Genomic DNA, 22,706 nt, shown 5'->3' with positions numbered 1-22,706 from the left:
TATTAACTATAGTCACCATGTTGTAAAATAGCTCTCTTGAACTCATTTCTCTTACCAGTTTTTCTGGCTGAGTAGTATTTCACTGTGTATATAGACCACGTTTTCTTTATTCATTCATCCACTGATGGACATGTGGATTGATTCCATATCTTAACTATTGGGAGTAATGCTGCAATAAACATGGGAGTGCAGACATCTCGTTGACACACTGATTTCATTTGCTTTGGATATATACTTACTAGTAGGATTGTTGGACCATATGGTAGTTCTATTTTTAATTTTTTGTGGAACCTCCAGATTGTTTTCCATAGTGGCTGTGCTAATTTGCACTCTCTCCAACAGTGTACAAGCGTTCTCTTTTCTCCACATCCTCACCAACACTTGTCTGTTGTCTATTTGATAGTAGCCTTTCTAACAAGTGAGAAATGATAGCTCATTGTGGGTGTGTGTTTCTGTTTGTTTGTTTTTGAGATGGAGTTTCACTCTTGTTGCCCAGGCTGGAGTGCAGTGGCTTGATCTCAGCTCACTGCAGTCTCCACCTCCCGGGTTCAAGTGATTCTCCTGCCTCAGCCTCCTGAGTGGCTAGAACTACAGTTGTCCACCACCACGCCCGGCTAATTTTTGTATTTTTAGTAGAGATGGGGTTTCACCATGTTGGCTAGGCTGGCCTCGAACTCCTGACCTCAGGTGATCCACCCGCCTCGGCCTCTCAAAGTTCTGGGATTACAAGCGTGAGCCACTGCGTCCAGCCGTATATCCTCTTTTGGGAGACGTCTGTTAAGTGCATTGCCCATTTTTTTTTTTTTTTTTTTTTTGAGACGGAGCCTCGCTCTGTCGCTGGGGCTGGAGTGCAGTGGCCGGATCTCAGCTCACTGCAAGCTCCGCCTCCCGGGTTTACGCCATTCTCCTGCCTCAGCCTCCCGAGTAGCTGGGACTACAGGCGCCAGCCACCTCACCCGGCTAGCTTTTTGTATTTTTTAGTAGAGAAGGGGTTTCACCGTGTTAGCCAGGATGGTCTCGAACTCCTGACCTCGTAATCCGCCCGTCTCGGCCTCCCAAAGTGCTGGGATTACAGGCTTGAGCCACCGCGCCCGGCGCATTGCCATTTTAAAATCAGGTTATTTGTTTTCTTGCTATGGAGTTGAGTACCATGTATATGTTTTGACTATTAACTCATTATCAGATGTATAGTTTCAAAATACTTTTTCCCATTTGGTAGGTAATCTCTTCACTCTGTGTATTGTTTCCTTTTCTATGCAGAAACTTTTTCGTTTGATGTCATTCCATTTGTCTATTTTTGCTCTTGTTGCCTGTGCTTTTGGGGTCATATCCAAAAAGTCATTTCCCAGACCATGGAAATCTTGATGTTTACCCTTTTGGAGCCATAAGCTCATCTCATGAACAAGTGGTTGTACTAACAGGAATTCACTAAACAAAGCTGAATGGAGACTTGTAAATGCCTTCAAGTACACAAATGCTTATTGTAGCTTGTAGGCTCCTGTACTCCAAACAGCAGAATATATTTAAAAAGAAAACTATCTTAGTGCACATAGATTACGAGCTGGAAATGTATTCACATCATTTTAAGAAAATTATCCAGAATACACAGTCTGGGTCTCTAAGCTAATTTTGGTCTCTGTTATTCTTCTAATAAGGTGAACAGTCATACCTTTTATCTTCCAATGATTAATGTGCTGACTTAGCTGTGGTTCATCTCAGTGACTTCACAACTATCTCTTCTGCTTCCCTTCTATAAATAATTAAGCTATGTCCTAGTTTTATATTATAGCTATAAAATTAGCCTAAAGCTGTGCCGTTTGACATGACAGCCACAGGCCACTTGTGGCCATCGAGCACTTGAAGTGGGGTTGGTTTGAAGAAGATGTGCTGTGCGTTTGTAAAGCACACACTGGGGTCCAAGCACTCAGAAAAGGGCAAAATCCATCATAATCATTTTCGTTATTAACTACATGCTTAAATTATAACATTTCAATCTATTGGGATAAACACAATATTGGAGTTAATTTTGCCTGTTTCTTTTTACTTTTATTAGTGTGACTGCTAGAAAGTTTCAAATGATACCTGGGTGTGGTGGCTCGCATCTGTAATCCCAGCACATTGGGAGGCCGAGGCGAGCGGATCGCTTGAGCCCAGAAGCGTGAGGCCAGCCTGTGCAATATGGTGAAACCCCACCTCTACAAAAAATACAAAAATTAGCCAGATGTGGTGGTGTGTATCTGTAATCCCAGCTACTTGGGAGGCTGAGGTGGGAGGATGACTTGAGCCCGGGGGATCCAGGCTATAGTGAGCTGAGGTGGCGCCCCACTGCACTCCAGCCTGGGCAACAGAGTGAGGCCCTGTCTCCAAGGACAAAAGAGAAAATTTCAGATTACAAATGCGGTTTGCATTTGTGGCTTGTATTATATTTCTGATGGACTACTCTGTCTTAAAGTAAGTCATTGTTTTAATTTATAAATGATTATTGCTTAAAATTTAAATGTATGTGTATGCATAGAGTTATCCTTTGCGTATAGTTATATATATGTATATACTTACGTAGTTATGTAATTTGAAGATTACATAACTATAACCTGCTTCCTGTGATAAAACACTATTGGACAAGTCATCTAAACAAGTAATTGACACTAGTGCTTAAATAGATTAATGTATATCAAGTCAACCTTAAGATAATCTGACTATAAGTTTTCATAGATTTTATTATGTAAAGTTTTATTCTTTTTGCCTATGTCTGAGGGAGGTTAGAATTTTGGAACCAGTGCAAAGTTCATTTTCATGTGTTTTATTCTGAGTCACTAACATTAACTCTTCTGAACCTGTGACAGCCAGCATTTGGAAAGTTAACTTGAGTGTCCTAAAAGTCACCTTCTTCAGTTTATTTACCTTATTTATCTTATTATCATAATCTAAGTAGCTAGTAGAGAAAAACCTCTAAGTAACATTCTCCTTAGTGGTTGAGCCAATAAATCAAACAGTAACAAGAGAAACTTGGAATTCCAAGGACCAAGGCTGAATAAATCAATTTCACCCACCTGTCCAGTGAGCATTTGCTGAGAGGAGGAGAAGATATACAGCACTGTCCTGTGTTTTAGCAAGATCAAACTCCCTCTTCTCCCTCACCTGAAGCTGAGCTTCAGAAGTAGGGGATGTGTTCTAATCACTGTACAGTTTGCCTAGTTCATCAAAGTTGGGCAGATGGGGCTGATCTGGAAGCTGGCAGGCAGCTTCCCTGGCAGGACGCTCTCCACCATGTTCTCTGCCTTCATATAAGGCAGCCAGCAGCATTTTACATCGATGTTAATAATAATGGAAGAAAAAGTAGGTCATTCTCTATTCCCTTAGGTTATTTACATTTTACTTTTGACCTTTGTTTTCTAACACTTAGCGTTTCTCAGGAGCATGCTCACCGTGTGTTTCTTATTCAGAATAAGTACCGGTCTTGCATGATCAGAGCCTCAAAATCAGCATGAGAAATCTGAGGCTTCTTTGAATTCATGCAAGCTTGAATTAGAAATAGCCTCAAACAGCTTCGGTTAGAGTCTTTCTGCTGTGGCTGTTCAAGAGATGGAGCAATAACTTATTATTATCCCAGGGTGAGGTTACCCACAAAATTTGACCATCCACTTCTAAGGCCAGAAAGACATCAGAATAATGTTACTCAAGGGCCCAAGACATGGGAGTTGGTCGTTTTTGTTCCTGTGCTTTCCTTCGCTGTCAATACGTCAGTATTTCACAAGTGTAATCAGTTTTAAATGAAAGGGTGACAACCACTGCCACATGCTGAGGTGTCCTTAAGCCAGCAGCCTTCACGAGATCCATTCAGCAGCGCTGGCTCAAGATGGCTTCTTCAGAAAACGATAGAGGAGAGCTGGTTTGGCTTTTTGCCTTCTCTTATTTTCTCGAATAGGACAACATATGAGCTTTGGCACATGCCTAAAAGATGCAGATGGTTTTAAGCAACTATATACAATAATGGTGATCATATTATTACATATCAAGCACTGTCGAAGGAGCTTTGCATGTATAACTCATTTGATCTTTACAACAGCCCCTTGAAGATATGGTTAAAACGTTCTTTGTCAATCAACGAGGCACCTGAGTCACAGAGAGGTTGAGGAACTTGCCCAAGACCACACAGCTAGTAAATGGCAAAGCCAGGATATAAAAGCAAGCCCTCTGCCTCCAAAATGCGTAAGTCATAATGCCATGCAGGAGATTGAAATAATTTTGTCTGTCTGGATAGTTTTGCTAAGTTTTAGTTTTCAAAGACTTGAATTGGTGGTTTCTGAATCCTGTTGAAAAAGGATCTTTTCCTTCCTTTCCATCCCTATTAGAAACCGACCTAAACCTATTAGGGTTCCTTGGATAGAGACGCAGCGGTTCTATTCCCAGCCGTGATGTTTCTTAAACCCTTCCAAATATTAACATTGTATTTGTGTGGTAGCAGGCAGTATCTAAAACATAATCATACCTTTCTATCTCTGTTGAGTGCTACAGCTGCCCTATAGGCTAAGCATTATTCAACTCAGTTTTGCTTTGTTTTGTTTTATTTCCCAATCGACCATGCTGAGACTCAGCAAAGGTTGTGAGGATCAGCGTTCACAGATGGTAAATGGCAGAGGAGGGCAACATCTAGCATTGTTTCTCCCAACTGTGCCTTTCCTCTCGGATTGTAGATACTCTCTGTCACTCGGAAGGCACAGATGCACAAAATACATTTCCAAATAGAGACTAGAGAAGTTGATGGAAATATGGATTTATTTTAACTTTCAGTCTGGAAACATCATGATCACAGAGATTCAGAAAATGCATGAAAAAGAAAGTCTGTTACAGGATTTGTACTTTACTCCATGCTATGTATGGTTTTAATTAAATGAGGAGTGCACGAAATGAAAACCTCCATGAGAACCATCCAGATTAGTGCAGAGCATTTTTTTTTTCTTTTTCTTGAAGACTAAGTTTCGCTCTGGTTGCCCAGGCTGGAGTGCAATGGCGCGATCTCAGCTCACTGTGACCTCCACCTCCTGGGTTCAAGCGATTCTCCTGCCTCAGCCTTCCAAGTAGCTGGGATTACAGGAATGTACCACCAAGCCCGGCTAATGTTGTTTGGTTTTTTTTTTTTTTTCTGGTGTTTTTAGTAGAGACAGGGTTTCTCCATGTTGGTCAGGCTGGTCTGGAACTCCGGACCTCAGGTGATCCGCCCGCCTTGGCCTCCCAAAGTGCTGTGATTACAGGTGTGAGCCACCGCGCCTGGCCAGTGCAGAGCATCTTAAGGTTGGAAGGAATCTTGGAGACCATAGTCCAGCCTCCCACTTGATTCTGAAATACCTTTGTGAGTTCCTGGCAGATGGTATAATTTCCTCTACCACCTTTCCGATATGGACGGTTCCCATGCCCAGAAGCAAAACCTTCTTTATTGTGCTTGTCCTCCCCTGACTGCCATGTATACGATAGCATCTTTCCCACTAAGTGAAGGGCCCAGACTCCAGCACAGGAGCACAGCACCTCTTAACTCAACAGGGGCTGCATTCACACCATTAGCAGGGGAATTACACCACCCTTGTGTCATTCGTGGTCAGCTGGCATTTATATGAACTGCTATTGTGCTAGGTCCCCCCAATCCTGTACTTGTGAGGTTCATTTCTTTGAACCCCAATACAGAAATTCCTGTTTATTCCTTTTGCAAATTCGATTATTCAACTTCTTGGGAGAATTTAGATTCCCAGTTCTGTCAGTGAGTATATTAGTATATTGAATGACTCTCTTAGCCATTCAAAAATGTGATGAATATGCTTCCATATGACATATTGAATGAAGTATCCGGGCCAAGATGTCGTGATAAATACCTTGTTGAGGACAGCGTAAATACAGGAGCCTGCAGTCCACTCACCAAAATCTACCATTTGGTGATTCATATTTCATCTACCAAAATATCATGAAAGATGATGTCACAGGCCTTGGTGACATCAAAACACTTTTAAAATCTATATCCGTTTCCATTCTACTTGTCTAACAACCCAATTGTGGGCAAGGGCAAAGTTCTTGCTACTCATTGACCATTTGCTAAGTATTTCTAATTCATCAGATCAAAAGTTGATTCTTGATGTTTTCTAGGAATTCATAAGCTACTTGATCTTGGCTCCACTTTGGTTCCCTTTGAACATCAATATGGCTTCACGCATTAGTATTTGCCCATGATTGCCAGCAGTGATCTGAGATTGCTTTTGCCACACTGCGACTTAACTTACTCAGACCTGGAGACTCGAATTTTTAAAAAATACCTAACAGGCAATCTTCTTCCACCTTAACAGTGTTTTCCTGATGTTTTCCCAAGTGCAGATCATTGGCCTCAAAAGAAAAAAAAAAAAAGGAAGCTAAAAGAGTTGCCTACTTTTGTTTCCTATATGCCTATTCCACCATCAGCTATGATCATCCGTTTTAACCCTTTTCCGTCCATCTTCTTTCTCAGAACTGAACTTAAGTTTTGGAGTTTTTTTCTTTTCCAATTTTCAGTTCTCTGAGGTTTCCTGAATAATTTGTGCTACTTAAAAAAAAATTTTTTTTTTTTTTGAGACAGGTCTCACTCTGTCACCCAGGCTGGAATGCAGTGGCATGATTGTGGCTCACTGTAGCCTCTAGCATTCGGGCTCAAGCCATCCTCTCACCTCAGCCTCCCAAGTAGCTAAGAATACAGACGTGTACCGCAATTTTTGTAGAGATGGGGTCTCATTATGTTGCCAGGGCTTGTCTTGAACTCCCAGGCTCAAGGAATTCTCCCACCGCAGCCTCCCAAAGGAATTACAAGTGTGAGCCACTGCACCCCGCCTATTTGTGCCATTCTGTTGTATTCATACAAGATCTTGAGTCCTACTTTCCAATTTCCCAGTTTTTAGAAATCTGACCTCTTGGAGTTAACAAACTACATTATCCTTTCAAGGGCCAATTACAAATTACTTAATGACTATGAAAAATTCTTATTTACAAAATATTTCGGTTGTGTTCCAATTAGGGAATCTACCCAGTTAGCTGAAGTTATGGCTGAAGACAACTGCTTAGTCAAAGCAGTTAGCCTCTAGGAGACCAGGAGAATTGCCGTGAAGTTTGTCAACGGCCCATGTGAGGGCTTTGCTTTTCAGATGAATGTACAGGATCTGAAATACACTGATTGACCCTTAGGCTTCTAAAAGCATGTAGGCAGCTCCCACAGGGCCAGTTATATACTAAGCCCAGGGCCAGGGCTTAGTAAAATAATCGGAGCCCAGTAAATGAGAAAAGTAAACACATGTGGACTGCCCTGGGCCAGGATGTTCTTAAAGCAAGTGATGGACATCTTGCATAATGTTTTTCAGTGCTGGAGCAATTGTTTTTCCATGTTCAGAAAGTCAGTGGAAACAATGTAAACAGATAGGTAGTCAGCATATAAATTTAGGACCCCATAAAGCATTGAGTCAACGTGTATTGATACTAAACTTTTCTCCAATATACTATGTTAGGCTCTGGGGGATTCAAAAGTGGTATTAATTTTTCAGAATGAATCCTATATACAAGGGTGGTTAAATTTTTTTTTAAAAGCTAGTGCATTGGTAGGTCACTATGAAGGAAATTAAAATTTAAACTCAACAAACCAGTTCTTCTAGTATTCATGTTACTTGTTTGCGGTTCTCATTGTAGTGACTAGCGATGTATCTCATGTCTAACAAATGATGAAGTAGCTGGAAAAATGAGTTCTATTATTGTGCATTCACACGCCCATTAAGTGGAAAGTAAGCTCCAGATTTTGATTTATTAAGATTGTACAGCTTTGTAGCCAGCCTCTTCTGCTCAGAGCTTGCCTCCACCATGAAGCCACCTCTTCACCTGGAAGTCCAGTTGCCTTCCTTTCTGGAGGCATTGCAGAGCCCTATGGAAGTCAGTACCCTGGAGTAGAAAGTCTGAACAGGGGGCCTGTGGTGATACACGTGTAACTAGAGGCATCCCTGCTTCCCTGGTAGACCGTCCTCCACTCCAGGGCCATTGCCACCGGTTCCTTTAGGCACCATTATGCTGAGCATGGTGGATTCTTTAAACAGGCCAGGCTGTCTGGCCTCAGTGTTTCCATATCACTGCAGACAAGCATAGCCTCTTGATCCAAGTGACAAGACCATGTTGACCCCCAGCTGTGCAGGGCCCACGGCCACCCATGTTGGGGAGGGGTATAGAGCTCCTTACCCCCCGGCCACTGCAGATGATAAGGAGGAAACCCAGCGAGAGGAAGGGCTTCCCACCCAACCCCAGCATGGGCTGTAGGAGAGGTAATTCCCCCTTCTCGCCCACCAGTGGACTTCCCATTTCACCCATTTCCTGGCCGGGGGATTATGTTTCCATCCATAAAGCTTCTAAAACCCCCCAATGATGATGATGACTTCGTGTCCCATAGAAGTCATATTCCACACTTTTTTGGAAGCAGAGCTCCACGGACAGGTCGTCGGGTTTACAGTCCCTGCTTCAGGAGATACCACCTCCAAACCTCATTCACACAAATTGTGTTTTATTTTGTTTAGTGTTTGACCCGAGACTTAATTAGAGACACGTTCTCTTCAAAAGTGGCACTTCCAAGAGTTAAGGCCATCAGTCTCTTCACTCTCCTGGCCGTGGTGGATACAGTCTTGCCCTGGCTCTCACAGTAAGCCGCGTGCTTGCTCGGATCGGGCCGTTGGGGTGAGGTCAGCCTCGTGGCTGGTTTCCAGGGAGTTCTGCTTCCATTGAGAGAATACTCAGGCTTCCCGGGAGCTCCGGTTTCTCTTTAACTTATCATCTTTCAGTTTTATCTGAGTGGCTGTCACTTCAGGTAACTCCAGCAGTGCCTTTCCCTGCCAGCCTCTTCTTGCCTGCCCTGAAGTGACCCTGTGGTCCCCTCCCCATTTTCTCCTCCCCCTAGACTTCCTCCACGAGGTGAGTCCCCACTTGGTTCAGAGCCGAGGTGACAGATCTGTAGACATCCTGGGAAATGGCTTGGCCTAGAGCACTGTGAAAAGGATTCTTCTTTGCCGGGCTGACAACCAGACACCCACTCACTGCCTCCGTGAGACCTGGGCCTGTGACTGTTGCAATCCCAGCCACAAAAGACCCCAAAGAAGCTTGGCTACCCTCAGTTGTACTCAGTCTCCAGAGCAGGACAGACCTGTGAATGGTGTCTCCCAAGTACGTTGGCCACCCAACTGCACTAAATGTCACGTAGTGCCAGGCATATTTGAATTTCTGCCAAGACACTGAGGCCAGTTCGGAGCAGACTTCCCGGTATAAGGTGGAGCTAATTCTTCCAATGACAGCATGACAGAGGGTTCCAAACCTACCCTTTAAAAACATGCAGACGAATAGTATCTTAACTTAAATCAAGAGGAGAAACTATGAAAATATTTAGACATCTTTCTTTGTTCACTTCCTCTCATGCTCCAGAACTGAGCAGGGTGAATATTGGAGGGGAGGATCTCACAATTCGTATTTCAGTCTGGGCAGTTTTGTAGAGTATTTGCATGGTAATGACCTATGCCATCAGACTACCAAGCTCTGTCCTTTCTCTTTCCCTTTAGCTAGTTCTTACCCGTCTCGAATCTTAGCACCCTGAATACATCAGACTTTCTTCCTGTTCTTTTGGCCACAGAATAAGGAACTTAGCTTAGCTTTTTATTTGTCTTCTCTTTCCCCATGACATTATATGAACCTTCTGCCTTCTTTTTCAATTTTTTTTCAGCCAAGAGCAGCTTGCCAAGTTGAGAACAAATCATTCCTTATGGTCCAGTTAACTTTGACTCACTGGCTGAAAGGGGATTACATGACAAAGTCAAGATGATCAAATGATGGGATTGACCCAAGGCAATAGCATGGTGAAGTCAAAGTGATCAAACAAGGAGCGGATCCTTCTGAGTCTCAACCAGAATCATTGGAGAGCCAGGGGGCTCAGCTAGGGTCTTGGGGCAGGAAGCTCTGATCTCCAGTCATCCAATGTGGTCAGCATTCATTGAAATGGAACAGCCGATCCTGGCATAACAGTAATCTGTAGCTACCCTTTCTGTATAAGGACATTTTAGTCTCCTTAAAACTGGACTCAAAGTTCAGCTATGATTCCAATGTAGGGTTTACTATATTTGGAGAAAATGTATGCAGTGTTGTTGTTTATTTTATTTGTCTGATCCACCAGAGGCCCTGTTTAGATTGTATCAAATTATGCTTTCCCAACACTTATTCCTTCCTTTCCCTTGTGGCTTTACAGACAAAAACAAACAGCAAGCAGCAGGCAGGTGTTCTGTGTTAGGTCCTAGGGATGGTGCTGAGAAAAGTGGGTGCAGTTCACATATCCTTTAGCTGGAGCCAGGGCCCCTGCTCACTCTGCACACCGCCCACTGGGCAGTTGAAAGTCTGTTGCACTGACATGTCTTGTTAGTAAATTCCTGATGTCGTGGACCATATGGGAAGCAGGTAGGATTCACTAGGGCAGTGAGTCCCAAAAGGTGAAGGAACTGGGCCTAGAGGAAGGCAGTGGTACATCTCTAGGCTCAGGACTCTGCTCTAAGGAGTCTGCCAGGCTCTGAGCTCCTTCCTGTCACCACCATGCTCTTCCTCGGAGGTAGCTGTCATGGCCAGTATTTACTGTGCTGTCCATACCCAGTCCATCTGCTCTCAGTTACCACCCCAACTACCCAGCCCCACTGCCTGCCTGAAATAAAAGAAAAACTCCAAATCCTTTGCCAGTTTCAAGTGGTGAAGAGGGCTGAATCCATCATAGATTTGCCTGTGGCCTCTAAGCAGCCCTTTCACCAGTAGCCAGAAGGAGGCAGAGGAAACACCAGGCCTGAGGAGGTGGCTGGCCTCCTCTCCCAGGCCTGACTCAGTTGGTCCCCACTCTTCTAATGGGTCAGTCCCAGGAAGGTCTGAATCCACCTGGGCACCTCCCACCTCCAGCTCTGTGCTTGGCTCTTCCAGCCCATGAAGGAGCAGGCACTGTGATTGGCATCCTGCCTTAGGGAATAATCTGAAAGTGTTGAAAATGCAAAGGAAACAGTGAACGCAGAGTCCACTTCCAGGCAGCTTCCCGTTTAACTGGGAGAGAGGACCAAAGCACACCTTCCCAAGAAAACTGGACTTAAAATGCTTCGTAACCAAAAATACGTAAGGAAGGAAAAAAGTTTCATGGTTAACATCAACCGCAAACCATGTGAAATGCCGAATGCTGTTTCCCCTCGTGGAAAGGGCCGTATTGACTGAGTCCTGCATATAGCACCCTGTTGTGACTTTGTTTATCTACCTTTGCTTAAACTTGCTTGGCCTTGACACCCTTTCTCCAAGCAGCATCTCTTTATATGAGCTCCAAAGACCCACTTTGGGAAATATTCTTCTAGATGGATCTTGGACCTTCCTCCTGCAAAGAGGTATCGTAGGGACAAGGGGGAGTGAACGAAGGCACCCACTGCTATCTTTCTAATCTCCCCTCCGTTTAATCCTCAACTGCTCTGATTTGCAAATTTCTTAATGATAAAGAGGTATCTTGAGCTACCTGACACTCAGCATATTTGGTTTCTGTGTTCCGACTTGCAATACCAAACCAGTGCGTGGAGCCCGACCCACGCTGGCCCTGGTTCCTCGGTTATGCCACCTTCTTCTCTGCAGTCTTCCAGGGGACCTTGTCCTTGGGAGGATGCTTTCGCCAAGGGACCCACCTCTCCTCTGCTCTCCTTGGCCCATTGTGCTGTTCGCCCTTCTCTTTCTGCATCTCATTCCTAGCTCTGCGTGTTGTTCTGGTTCCCAGGGTGACGGACTGCTGTTTATCCCCTCGGTAAACTCCACTTTTCTCTGTTGGTGCCGTGGCAACCTGAGCCACTTGCTCTACAAATCACCGCCTATTTAACCGAGCCCTTGTATTAGTTTAAAATAGTTTTTGGAGGGTTGTACTTTTTTTCATGATAATAATTTTTTTTTAAATCACCTGCTTTGCTTTTTTTCGATGAAAAGTATTGCTTTCCTCTGCCTCGTAGCTTCTCAAAGGGCAGAAAGAGAACAACTCCAAGTGTGGCCTACATTCCAAGGGAATTGTGTACCAATTGGTGCTGAAGTACTGAGTTCCCATACAGGGTTTGCCTTCGTCCTGTGCTGAAATCCGTGAACCTGTTGGGGTTAAGATCAAAGAAGGGGTTCCCGCTGAAGCTGCTTCCTGAAGAGTGTTTCCTCTTCACACGCGTTCTGCTAAAGGTGAAGTCAATATAGGTACGCACTGGGCATTCAGACTAGGCAGGAGGAAGATTAGGGAGCCGTATTTACTGGATCGTGTGTAGCATGTGGGATTTGTGTGTTTCCCAGGATGGAGATCTACTTCACTGCAGAGACTGGGGAAGGTAAAGTTGGAGGCCAGCAACAAGCCCTGCCCAGCCAGAACACTGAAGGCATCTCAGTGAGGGTCTTTGGGTTTTGCTGTTTGTGTTGAGGTCCTTCCTAAATGATGCAGAATTTTCCTTGAAGGGTGGGAAATTGTTGCCATGATGAGAAGCAGAGAAGTTGAAAAGTGAGTCCATGCGTGCTGGTGGGATGAGAGGGCCCGTTTTTCTGAGCCTGGGACGGGGCCTGCGTTCAGGGTGGCCTGGACAGCCTCACTCCCTTCCCATGCTCTCCTGTGAGGCTGCTTGTGACCTAGTCACCTTCTGTGTCAAGTCCTTCCTCTGCATGACTTCTGGGGTGATCTGTTAAACCCACCATCCCATATTCTTCAGTGCTGTTCTGCCGACCCACTGCTGCATAACAACCCACTCCAAAACGTGGTAGCTGAAAATAATGGTTTATGATGATCTCTTAACTCTCATGCTTCTGTGGGCTGCCTGGACCCAGCTTAGAGGGTTTTGCCTGAGTCTCTCAGGTGGTCATATTGAGAGGTTGGCTAGACCTATAGCCATCTGAAGACTTGATGGCCCAGATGTCCATGACAGCTCACGCACGTGCCTGGCCTCTCACAGCTGCTATCAGCTCAGCTGGAGCTGCGGGCGGAAGCGTCTGCACACGGCCTCTCCATACAGCCTGGGCTTCTCCCAGCGTGCTGGTTGGCTTCCAAGAGGAAGCTCCTAAGAACTCAGGCAGAAGTTCCAGGATCACTTCTGCCACATTCTGTGAGTCCATCTTTGGAAGATGCTGTCTGCTTCCCATCACCTACCTCCAGCTGAAAGCTTCAGCATCTAAGCAAAGCTGCAGGGGCCTTTGAGGACCAAAGGGGGCAAACCAAATACGTCTCCATCCGAAATGAAAATAGCTTTGTTGAGTTCCAACGGAGGAATAAAATGTAGAGACTTAACATTTAGATTTCAAACTTGTTGCATAGAAAAATGTCAAGGGGAAGTTTGGTGCTGCTTTTCAGCTCCTGAAATCCTGTCTTCTTGGCTTCTCTGAGAAGTTCACGAAGCTTAGACAGCTTGGTAATTTTCATCCTTTCCGTGTGCTTGATGTGTTTAGAGACAACAGTGTGCACTCACATGCATGGCCGCATTTCATGTTGTCATCATCCTTGCACAGATGGGAAACTGAGGCTCAGAGAGGCCTCTTGCTTTCTCAAGTTATTGGCGGAGCTGGGGCTGACGTCGCTTCATCTGCACAGGGCCCTGTTTGTGTGTCTGGCCCGACACCTCCCTGCCACTCCTCTCTTCCTCTAGAAATATGAAGTAGGCTCTTCCATGCCTTCCTGCCTCTGCTCACGCTGTTCCTCCTCTAGGAAACCCTGTCCCTACACACACACCTTCCTCCACTCCTGACTCACGCTCAGCCTTCAGGCGCAGCCTCGGAGGCCAGCTTGGGCAGGGGTCTCCTAACGGCACCCTCTCTGCAACAGCAAGAGTCCCCTTTTTTCCTCTTCCCACAGTGAAGTATTTCATGCTTGTCTCTCCCCAAGTCTGTAAACCCTCAGGGTCTTATCTCCTGCTGTAAATGTGAATTATCAGATGTTAACTCATCCTTGAGAAACTGTTTCTGTTCCTCACCCCTTACCTACAACCTGTAATTCTAATATTCTGGCAGACATCAAGCTGCCCTGCTACTCTGGCAGCAAAAGTCTTCTACTAAAATAGATCACCCATAAACCACCACTGAAACTGAGCCAGGGATTTGATACGAGTTCAAAAGTAGAAATTATTTTGTGTTAATGAGAAACCATATTGCAAAGACTTGGGAGGAGCGGAAAGATGGAACGTATCAGCTGTTAGATTTAAACCAGATCTGTTTCCAGCGTTAATGTAGGGAATTCATCGTAATACTAGTTACCATAAATAATTTTTAATTGGCATATGTATTGGTTAGATGCATATTTAAAGTAAAAACATGAAAAAGGAGATGCTGTTTTCGTCACTTGTTTTTGGATCTGCACCCACCTGCTCTGGGTGAGAACTTGTTCCAATGGTGTGTCTGGATCAGGACCAGCAATGAAAAGGTTAGACCCTGGGCGTGGCACCAGCTCATGCGGCAGACATCAATTGTCATGTCCAGTCAGATTATGCTTTTTCCTTCCATTCTGAATGTTACATCTTCTCTGACATTGTATGTCCACACCTTCATTCTCCCATGTGAACAGAGCCTCCCACAAATTATAAATAAAGTTGACAGTAAGAACTGACTGGATTAAACAAAAGGTAAACAAGTTTCTTTTTAAGGCACCAGGAACTGTAGAAGACTTATAGAAATAGGAATGCTGCCATCCTTGTGCCTTGACCTTGAGAATCAACTTGGGTTTCTTTCTGATTGTTACTAGAATGCTTCCTGAATGCACAAACGTGGTGTACTTTTATTGCATGGCACCTCAGAGCATCTTAAAGATTTTAATTAATTAAAACACCCTGTGAGTCTTCAATTGAGAAGAGAAGGCAACATGACCCAAACAGATTTAACCACAAACCCCTGCCCTTTGCTTTCCCCTCACAAAGCACTTTCCTAGAGTGATGCTGGAGTGTGTCTGTAACTTCACAGTGAGATGACTTGTATGACAAACATAAAGTGTACAAGGTCCACACAGCGGTGGGGTCAGAACCTGGAGCTTTGGAGGCAAATACACTTGAGTTTGAGTTCATTTCTTAGTTATGCAGCTTACTGACTCAGTGATTTGGGACAGTCTTTAAAAATCTCCCTGAGACCTGATTTTCTCATTGGTCAGAAGAGTTGATGATGTGTATCTCATAGAGTTGTGATTATTAATAAAGTAATATGTGTAAAGAGCCTTACATGTAATCCTGGTTACAGTTTCTTCAGTGACTGCAGAGGTAGTAGTCAGATTAGATATATTAGTGAGTCAGAGAAATTAGATGTCACCCTGTTCTTTATGAAGCTTGCTCCTTTTAGCCATGCGTTTCCTCTGTTTAATAAAATTGGTGATTACATTTGAATCAAGTTCCTGAATATAAAACTCATTAAAGGAAGAATGTGTCTCATTATCTTTGTATGTATCTGACCATGACTAGTTAATAAATGTTTATTACATTTAGTGGAAAGTTTTTAATATTAAAATTAATTTGACATCTGTATCTAATGCAACAGACTGTTTTGTCAGTTATTAAATGATGGAGAATGTTAGTGCATTTTTTTGGGGGAAAAGAAAAGTTGGCGTATAGTTGACTTTCATTATGTGTGAGAGTTGTTCTCTAGAAATTCACTGCAAACACTAAACCATTGCTCCTAGGAGAAACCCAGGGTTACCTTCTTGTGAGTCTCTGGTCAAATCATTTTTGTCATCTTTGCATAACCTTGTTTTATGTGTGTTTCTGTTTAAAGACATCATACACACACACACACACACACACACACGATTCATTAACATTGAACTCATGGCTAACAGCACATTATGCATGGCTGAATGAAGCTTATCTAACACACGTAGTCTCTCCCTGAGCCACATCACAGCTTTGTTGTGCTTAGAAACACTAGACAGCACCACAGTACCGTACTTGGGGGTCATTGTATACAGTGAAATTACCAATAAAAAATGTGACACTAAACGGACTGCGGAAAGCACACTCATTTATGGTGTGAGAGCCAAAGCAAGAAGGCAGCTGTTTGACTTCAGCTAGAAACGTGTGCAGCTGCCTCTCCAATTTTCCACAATCCTCTCCAATTTTCCACGATCCGTGCATGTCCACAAGTGACTGTGAAAGTGCCAGAAATATTGACTTGGAGGTTACAAATAAATTTTATGCCTGGTGCAGTGACTCATGCCTGTAATTCCCCCACTTTGGGTGGCTGAGGTGGGAGGACTGCTTTGAGCCCGAGAGTTTGAGACCAGCCTAGGCAACAGAGCAAGACGCCATATCTGCGGGAAAAAAATAACAAAAAACAAAACAAAACAAAAACAAAGAAAAAAAAAAAAAAAAGAAAATTAGCTGGGTGTGGTGATATGCTCCTGTAGTTCCAGCTGCTCGGGAGGCCGAGGTGGGAGGATTGCTCGAGCTCGGGAGGTCGAGGATGCAGTGAGCTGTGATTGCACCACCACACTCCAGCCTGCACGACAGATCGAGACCCTGTCTCAAGAAAAGAAAAAAAAAAAGTTACTAAGTAGGTGAAAAAAACAAGTACAGAATCCATGAATAATAAAGATCACTTGTACTGCTTTATCAAAATTAAATGTCATAGCATACAAAGAATTTCTGTTTTCCAGTAAAGAGCTGCCTCCCCCCATCCATTGAACAGCCCTAGCTGTATTAATGGTAATTAATGAATAATGCAGCCAACCATATCATTGTTGATTACTGACTGGCCTCAGTGCATGGGTGTGAGGAGGGGACAGAAGGGACAAGCGCCCCCAGCGTGGTTGCGGCAGTAGTCTTGCTGCTTTGTGTGCTGTGGCTTTGCTCCCTGGTCTGTCTGAACTCACCCTTGAATCTGGATCACGGTATTCCTCTGCGGGCACACGATTTAGGAATCCTCACCAGCAAAGTAGACACACAAGCTGTTTTTTTGAAGTTGTTGTTGTCTTTGGGGAGGCAGAGGATGGGTGAAGAGGAACTGTCCCCGCAAAGGAGTCCCGATCCAGGGAGGAAAGCGGGTCCAGGCCCAGCCGCCCAGGAAGGAAGGGATCAGAGCAGCAATTCAACAGTCCAACTCGAATTAGACCTCACAAGGCAAATGACTGGTTAGGGAAGAATTGCTCCTCCGGGAGGTCTGTCCTCACAGTTTGCCGACTGCCTGAGGAGACTGCGCTATGGAAATGCCTGACAGGCTTACCCAGCACACACAAAGGCCCCCAAAGGCCCCCAGGTGGGCCTGGCTGCTGGCACTTCTGCTCAGCTTGTGACTCTGAGCTCCCAAGGCCAGGGCCAGCCTGCCTGAGCAGTTGTAAGTGACAGCACACCCACTGAGTGGGGACAGGCAGCAAAAGGAGGAAGGGAGTGAGGATTTAGCAATAGTTGTACACGTTGTTATCACAGTACAGCCCTGTTGTGGGCTTTTTTTTTTTTTTTTTTTTTGTACTATGAGGGCTCTTTTCTCTCTGGCGGTCATGAGAGGTAGGTACTTGGGGGGTAATACTGCATCACTGCGAGACGGAGGCAACAGTGTGCTGATGAAAATAACTCCAGTTGTCACAGATTAATAACAGCTAAAAGTTACTGAAGACTCCCCATGGTCAGGTGCTGTTCTAAACACTTCATGCATATTGGCTCATTTCATCCTTTTCCCTCTAAGCAGGCACTTATTATGCCCACTCTACAGATAAGAAAACTGAGGCCTAGAGTGGCTAAGTCCTAAATAAACCCTGGGTTACACTGCTGGCTCCTAGCCACTACACAATTCTGTTGAACTGTTATGCAGAACCCTTTGTCTAACTCCTCAGGTTCGCAGGGTTATAGATTCAGGCATCAGCCGCAGCATATGTGCATTGTGCATGGACTACGTGAAGTAGGTCTGCACCCAGGGCCTCAGGAGATGCGAAGATGAGCCTGGCAGCCCTTTGTCCTCCAGGCATCAGCAGTCTGGGAGGGTGGGAAAGGCAAGAATGGGCAGAAAACAGCAGGTTCCCCTGAGGGGTATGGGGGGCTCTTTGGACTCAGGGATATGGCAGATTGGAGGAAAGGGAATAGATTGTTAGGGGTATCAGGTAAGAATAGGAAATGGTATCTTAAAAGAGGTGACATTGCAATAGGTCTAGAACAAGTTTCTCAAGCTCATTCTAGACCCTCATTTTACTCTTTGCAGTCAGGGTTAGCCAGTACCCCAGCATCCACATAGAGCCTTCCTACCCACCAGCCCTCATCCCCTCCTCACCAGCCAGCACTTTTTTTTTTTTTTTTTTTTTGAGACAGAGTCTCGCTGTGTCGCCCAGGCTGGAGTGCAGTGGCCGGATCTCAGCTCACTGCAAGCTCCGCCTCCCGGGTTTTTACGCCATTCTCCTGCCTCAGCCTCCCGAGTAGCCGGGACTACAGGCGCCCGCCACCTCGCCCGGCTAGTTTTTCGTATTTTTTAGTAGAGACGGGGTTTCACCGTGTTAGCCAGGATGGTCTCGAACTCCTGACCTCGTGATCCGCCCGTCTCGGCCTCCCAAAGTGCTGGGATTACAGGCTTGCAGCCAGCACTTTTTGTGTGGGGACCTGCAGTGTGAGTGAGGGATCCATTGTCAGGTGAGAGAGTAAATTCCCCAGGTTTCGCTATAAATGAAGGCGCCACAGTTCACCTGGGCATGAGCACACATGACATTCAGCACCTGCCTTCATCCTGCCATCAGGGCTAACCTGACTTTACTTACCATCTTCCCATAAATAAAATGGAGAAACTTCCAATATAGAACATTTGGAGGTGAAAACACATGTGGAAGAGTCTTTGTATCTAGGCTTGCATTGAAATTCTTTGTGACTCTCCTGTCAGGAGGATTTTCTTTTTTCTTCCCCCACCGCCACCCGCCCCCCGGAGAGGAGTCTTGCTCTGTCACCCAGGCTGGAGTGCAGTGGCTGATTTCAGCTCGCTGCAAGCTCCACCTCCCAGGTTCAAGCAATTCTCCTGCCTCAGCCTCCTGAGTAGCTGGTCTCAAACTCCTGACCTTGTGATCCACCCACCTCGGCCTCCCAAAGTGGTTTTTTTTCCCCGTCTCTGTCTCTCTCTGTCTCTCTCTTGACTTTTTGGTTTTGAATTTTAAAGCACCATGATTGAAACTACTGAGTCTGCCTTGAGTTGTAAGTCTCTGAGACAAGTTGCTATGGCCATGTGTGAGATATGAATGGGCCCAGCCTCTGAACTGTCAGCTGCTTGTTGGTTGGCTGGGCTGGGCTGGGTCTCCTTATCCTGGGTCCTTTTGAATCTGCCTGGTGGGGACACAATAATATCTTTGTAAGGAGGAGCCTGGACTCTAAAGGAAGCAGCTGACTGTGTTTCGAATTCAGGCTGTTTCCCCTCTTCTCTCCATATGCCCCATCTCTCCACCCTCCACCCCACAGTAGACGGAAGGTTTTTACTCCTCAGAGAAATTGGATTTTGGTTGTAATAAAGTCATTACATAGACCCCATAACTGTTTAAGGTAGCGAGTTCACAGGCAGTCGGTGCTGGCATTCCAGTGTGATTTATTCTTCAGCTTCTCAGCTATCCTGCTGCAGGGGGAAAGCGGGTGTTAACAGCCTGCCATGCAAAAAAATTGACACGGCTATAAAGATCATCCTTTTCTCTGCATGTCTTCTTCACTGGCCTCCTACTGCTAAAGTAAATGAGTAATATTTTAAAGTATCCATTCTTTAACATCAAAATATTATCCTTAATTTGCTTTTCTCTCTGGCTTTTGTCTTCATGTGAGGATAAAGCCAGCTAAAAATACCTGTGATAATTCTTTACATAGCAGTACTCCAGCAGGTGCCAAGAAACATACAGATCCTGCGATGGACAGATCAACCCTTCCTTGGGCACTAGGGAAGAAGAAAGGGCACCAGCATGGGTCCAGGAGGGTCTTTGCATTGCGTTCCACTGACTATCAGCGGGTACCTCTCACCATCTCACCCACTTACTGCCTACCCCTTATTATTTTGAGTCAAGTTCTGTTATTACAGTCTTTAATATATGGGAAAGGGAATCTGGTTATTTGCTGTGGCGTTTAGGGTGCTTTCCTCTGCAGGAAGTAGAAAACCCATCAAACTGACTTGAGCCATAAAAGGAATTTATTGGCTTATGTCGCTGAAACATCACAGGGAGATGATGGTTTCAGGCCAGGGCTGATCCAGCGACTCCAAGGTGTCACTGCAGACCTGGTTTCTTCCCTTTTACTGGCTCTGCCTCTGCAGTGGTTGTCTTCAAACTAAGAGTGATTCTCCTCATGGTCCCAAGATTGTTGGCAGTGGCTTTTGGGGGTTCTGTCACACTCAAAAGAGAAAAGAATCTCAGCAAACCTGTGTCTCTGCATCCTCTAAAGGGTCTTACTTAGGTCACATGCCTGTCATTGTGACCAGGAGAATGGAGTGGACTGATTGGCTCAGCCTAGGTCACATGATCCATATTTACAGTTAGGGGTGGAATCGGCTTCCCCAGAACCACAAAGATCCCTGGGTAGAAATACCTTGAGAAGGGAGGAGAGGGGAGATAATGCCAGAGAGTGACCAACATCCGTCACTTAATTGTGAACAAAATAATAGACCTTTTTCTGTTTGTGTATTTAAATTGGTTAATATTGGTGCTAGAAATATGTTGTTGAAGGCAGGGCTTCATATATATATATATATATGTGTGTGTGTGTATATATATATACACACACACACATATATTTTATATATACTACAAGCTCCACCTCCCATATATATATATATATATATATATATATTTTTTTTTTTTTTTTTTTTTTTTTAACCAATTCCCTGGTCTCAATCCCTTGTTTTCCAGGCTCAGAGACTAGACATGCAGGAAAAGAGCTTGCTGGAAATGAGGTCAGATCACAGAGCTCCTTGCTGCTGTCCCAGGACCTGAAGTGGGAGGGAAAGAAGAGAGGACAGAAATGGAGATATGATCACTCTTTCAATAAAATATACTTTAAGAGTTTATATTCCTTGCAGCATTGTTTACAAAGAAACAGGCTTAGTGAAACTGAATGATGATAAGAAACATCCCTACCTAATTTGTTACTTTTCCACAATTTGAACTTTCCTATTCACAGTTCTCTTGTCCCCTCTGCACCACGCCACGTCCTCATTCAAATCCTGTTTTTTTAATGAACGATAAAGAATCCTCCGTCTTCTCTTTTCAGTGGACAGTTTGCAGTTGTGAAGAAATGCCGTGAGAAAAGCACTGGCCTCCAGTATGCCGCCAAATTCATCAAGAAAAGGAGGACTAAGTCCAGCCGGCGGGGCGTGAGCCGTGAGGACATCGAGCGGGAGGTCAGCATCCTGAAGGAGATCCAGCACCCCAATGTCATCACCCTGCACGAAGTCTATGAGAACAAGACGGACGTCATTCTGATTTTGGAACTGTGAGTGCTGCCTGGGCCAGGCTGGGCGGAAGAGAGTGTGGTGGGCGGGCGAGAGTGTGGTGGGCGTCAGCCACAGCTTCGTTCCAGCCGGACCACGCCACAGAGAGCCCAAGAGATGGATCAGGAATTGGTTCTCCTGTACAGGGTGTGTGAGAGCCATGCTGCCTGACCTGAAACCCAGCTGCAGGGATCTAGAACAAACTCAAAAGAGCAGCTCCCATCACTGTGGTTTCACCCAGTTTGCAAGAGGGTCTCCCAGTCTTGGGGTTCACCACTTTCTGGGGTTCATCTTTGTCATGAGCACATCTATATTCTGAGTTTCTCGTTAAGCTTCAAACATATATCCTTCTCCCCTCTCTATTCCTGTCCTCTCTCTTTTTTTCTGCCTTTCTTCCTCTGTTCTATTTATCTCTTCCCCCCATCTCTTCCCCCTCCCTCTATCTAAATGCATGAACCCCATTTTTAACTGCTGAATCCATCAACACTAATTATATGAATAGATAAAACTGAGCCAAAATCACTCAAATAGGACTTGTTTTTAAAGCAAGTTGCTGATTTTCTCAGGCAAGCCATGCCCATCGGATGTTATTATGGGAAACTGATTGCGGCGGGTGTGGTGTTTCTCATCTGCCTCTCCCACCCCTCCGGTCCCCAGCTTCCTGCCTGCTGTGCCGAGTGGGGCCCCACTCCCTGTGGCTGAGTCCAGCAGCACATGCTGGCGGGAGAGGACAGGAAGCCAGCTTGGGGCGCACATCTGTCTGTCTCCGGGCTTTTGGGATGGAGGCGAGATGTGAGTGCCTTGAGGGAGGAGGGACGGATGGAACTAAAGAAGATTTGAGGACAAACCCATCCTCGGTGGCTCTTAGTGATGACAGACTCCATCCATTGAATGCAGCCTCTTGAATTCAGATTTGCCCTTTTACCCATCCAACAGTCCTCTTCTTTGCGATCCAATGGCCTCCTTCTTTGCAGATACCTCAGGTATAAGAAGAAATTTTTAAGACCACAGGAGAAGGTTGGCAGAGCTGCCAGGCCAGCTCCCAGGCACCACCCTGCAGGTACCTCGACTTTGCAATCCCAGGTGCCTGCAGTCCCCGCAGCATCTTGTCTCACCACTGGGATTTGGGTCTTAGCCACAAATTTCTTAACCATAAAATGGGGTTAATAATATCTCAGAAGGTTTATGGGGAGATAAATGATATAAGAATTTTTAAATACCTAACACTGTGCTGGTTTGTAGTTGAGATTAATATGTTCCCTCCCTCCCTC

General features: G+C 45.0%; 1 protein-coding gene across 7 annotated transcripts in view; it reads left to right on the top strand.

Moving 5' to 3' along the window:
* DAPK1 (death associated protein kinase 1) overlaps positions 1–22,706 on the top strand; it is a 209,526-nt gene that overhangs the window by 84,132 nt on the left and 102,688 nt on the right. For all 7 annotated transcript variants that reach the window (XM_031654069.1, XM_031654073.1, XM_031654068.1 and 4 more), the window contains exon 3: positions 21,216–21,437. In XM_031654069.1, the coding sequence (XP_031509929.1) occupies positions 21,216–21,437 (222 nt within the window). The remainder of the gene's footprint in view (positions 1–21,215; positions 21,438–22,706) is intronic.

Source organism: Papio anubis, chromosome 13, assembly GCF_008728515.1.
Source record: "Papio anubis isolate 15944 chromosome 13, Panubis1.0, whole genome shotgun sequence".
Classification (NCBI taxonomy): Eukaryota; Metazoa; Chordata; class Mammalia; order Primates; family Cercopithecidae; genus Papio; species Papio anubis.
The sequence above is the reverse complement of the archived record's forward strand: the minus strand, read 5'-3'. Positions and strand labels throughout refer to the sequence as shown.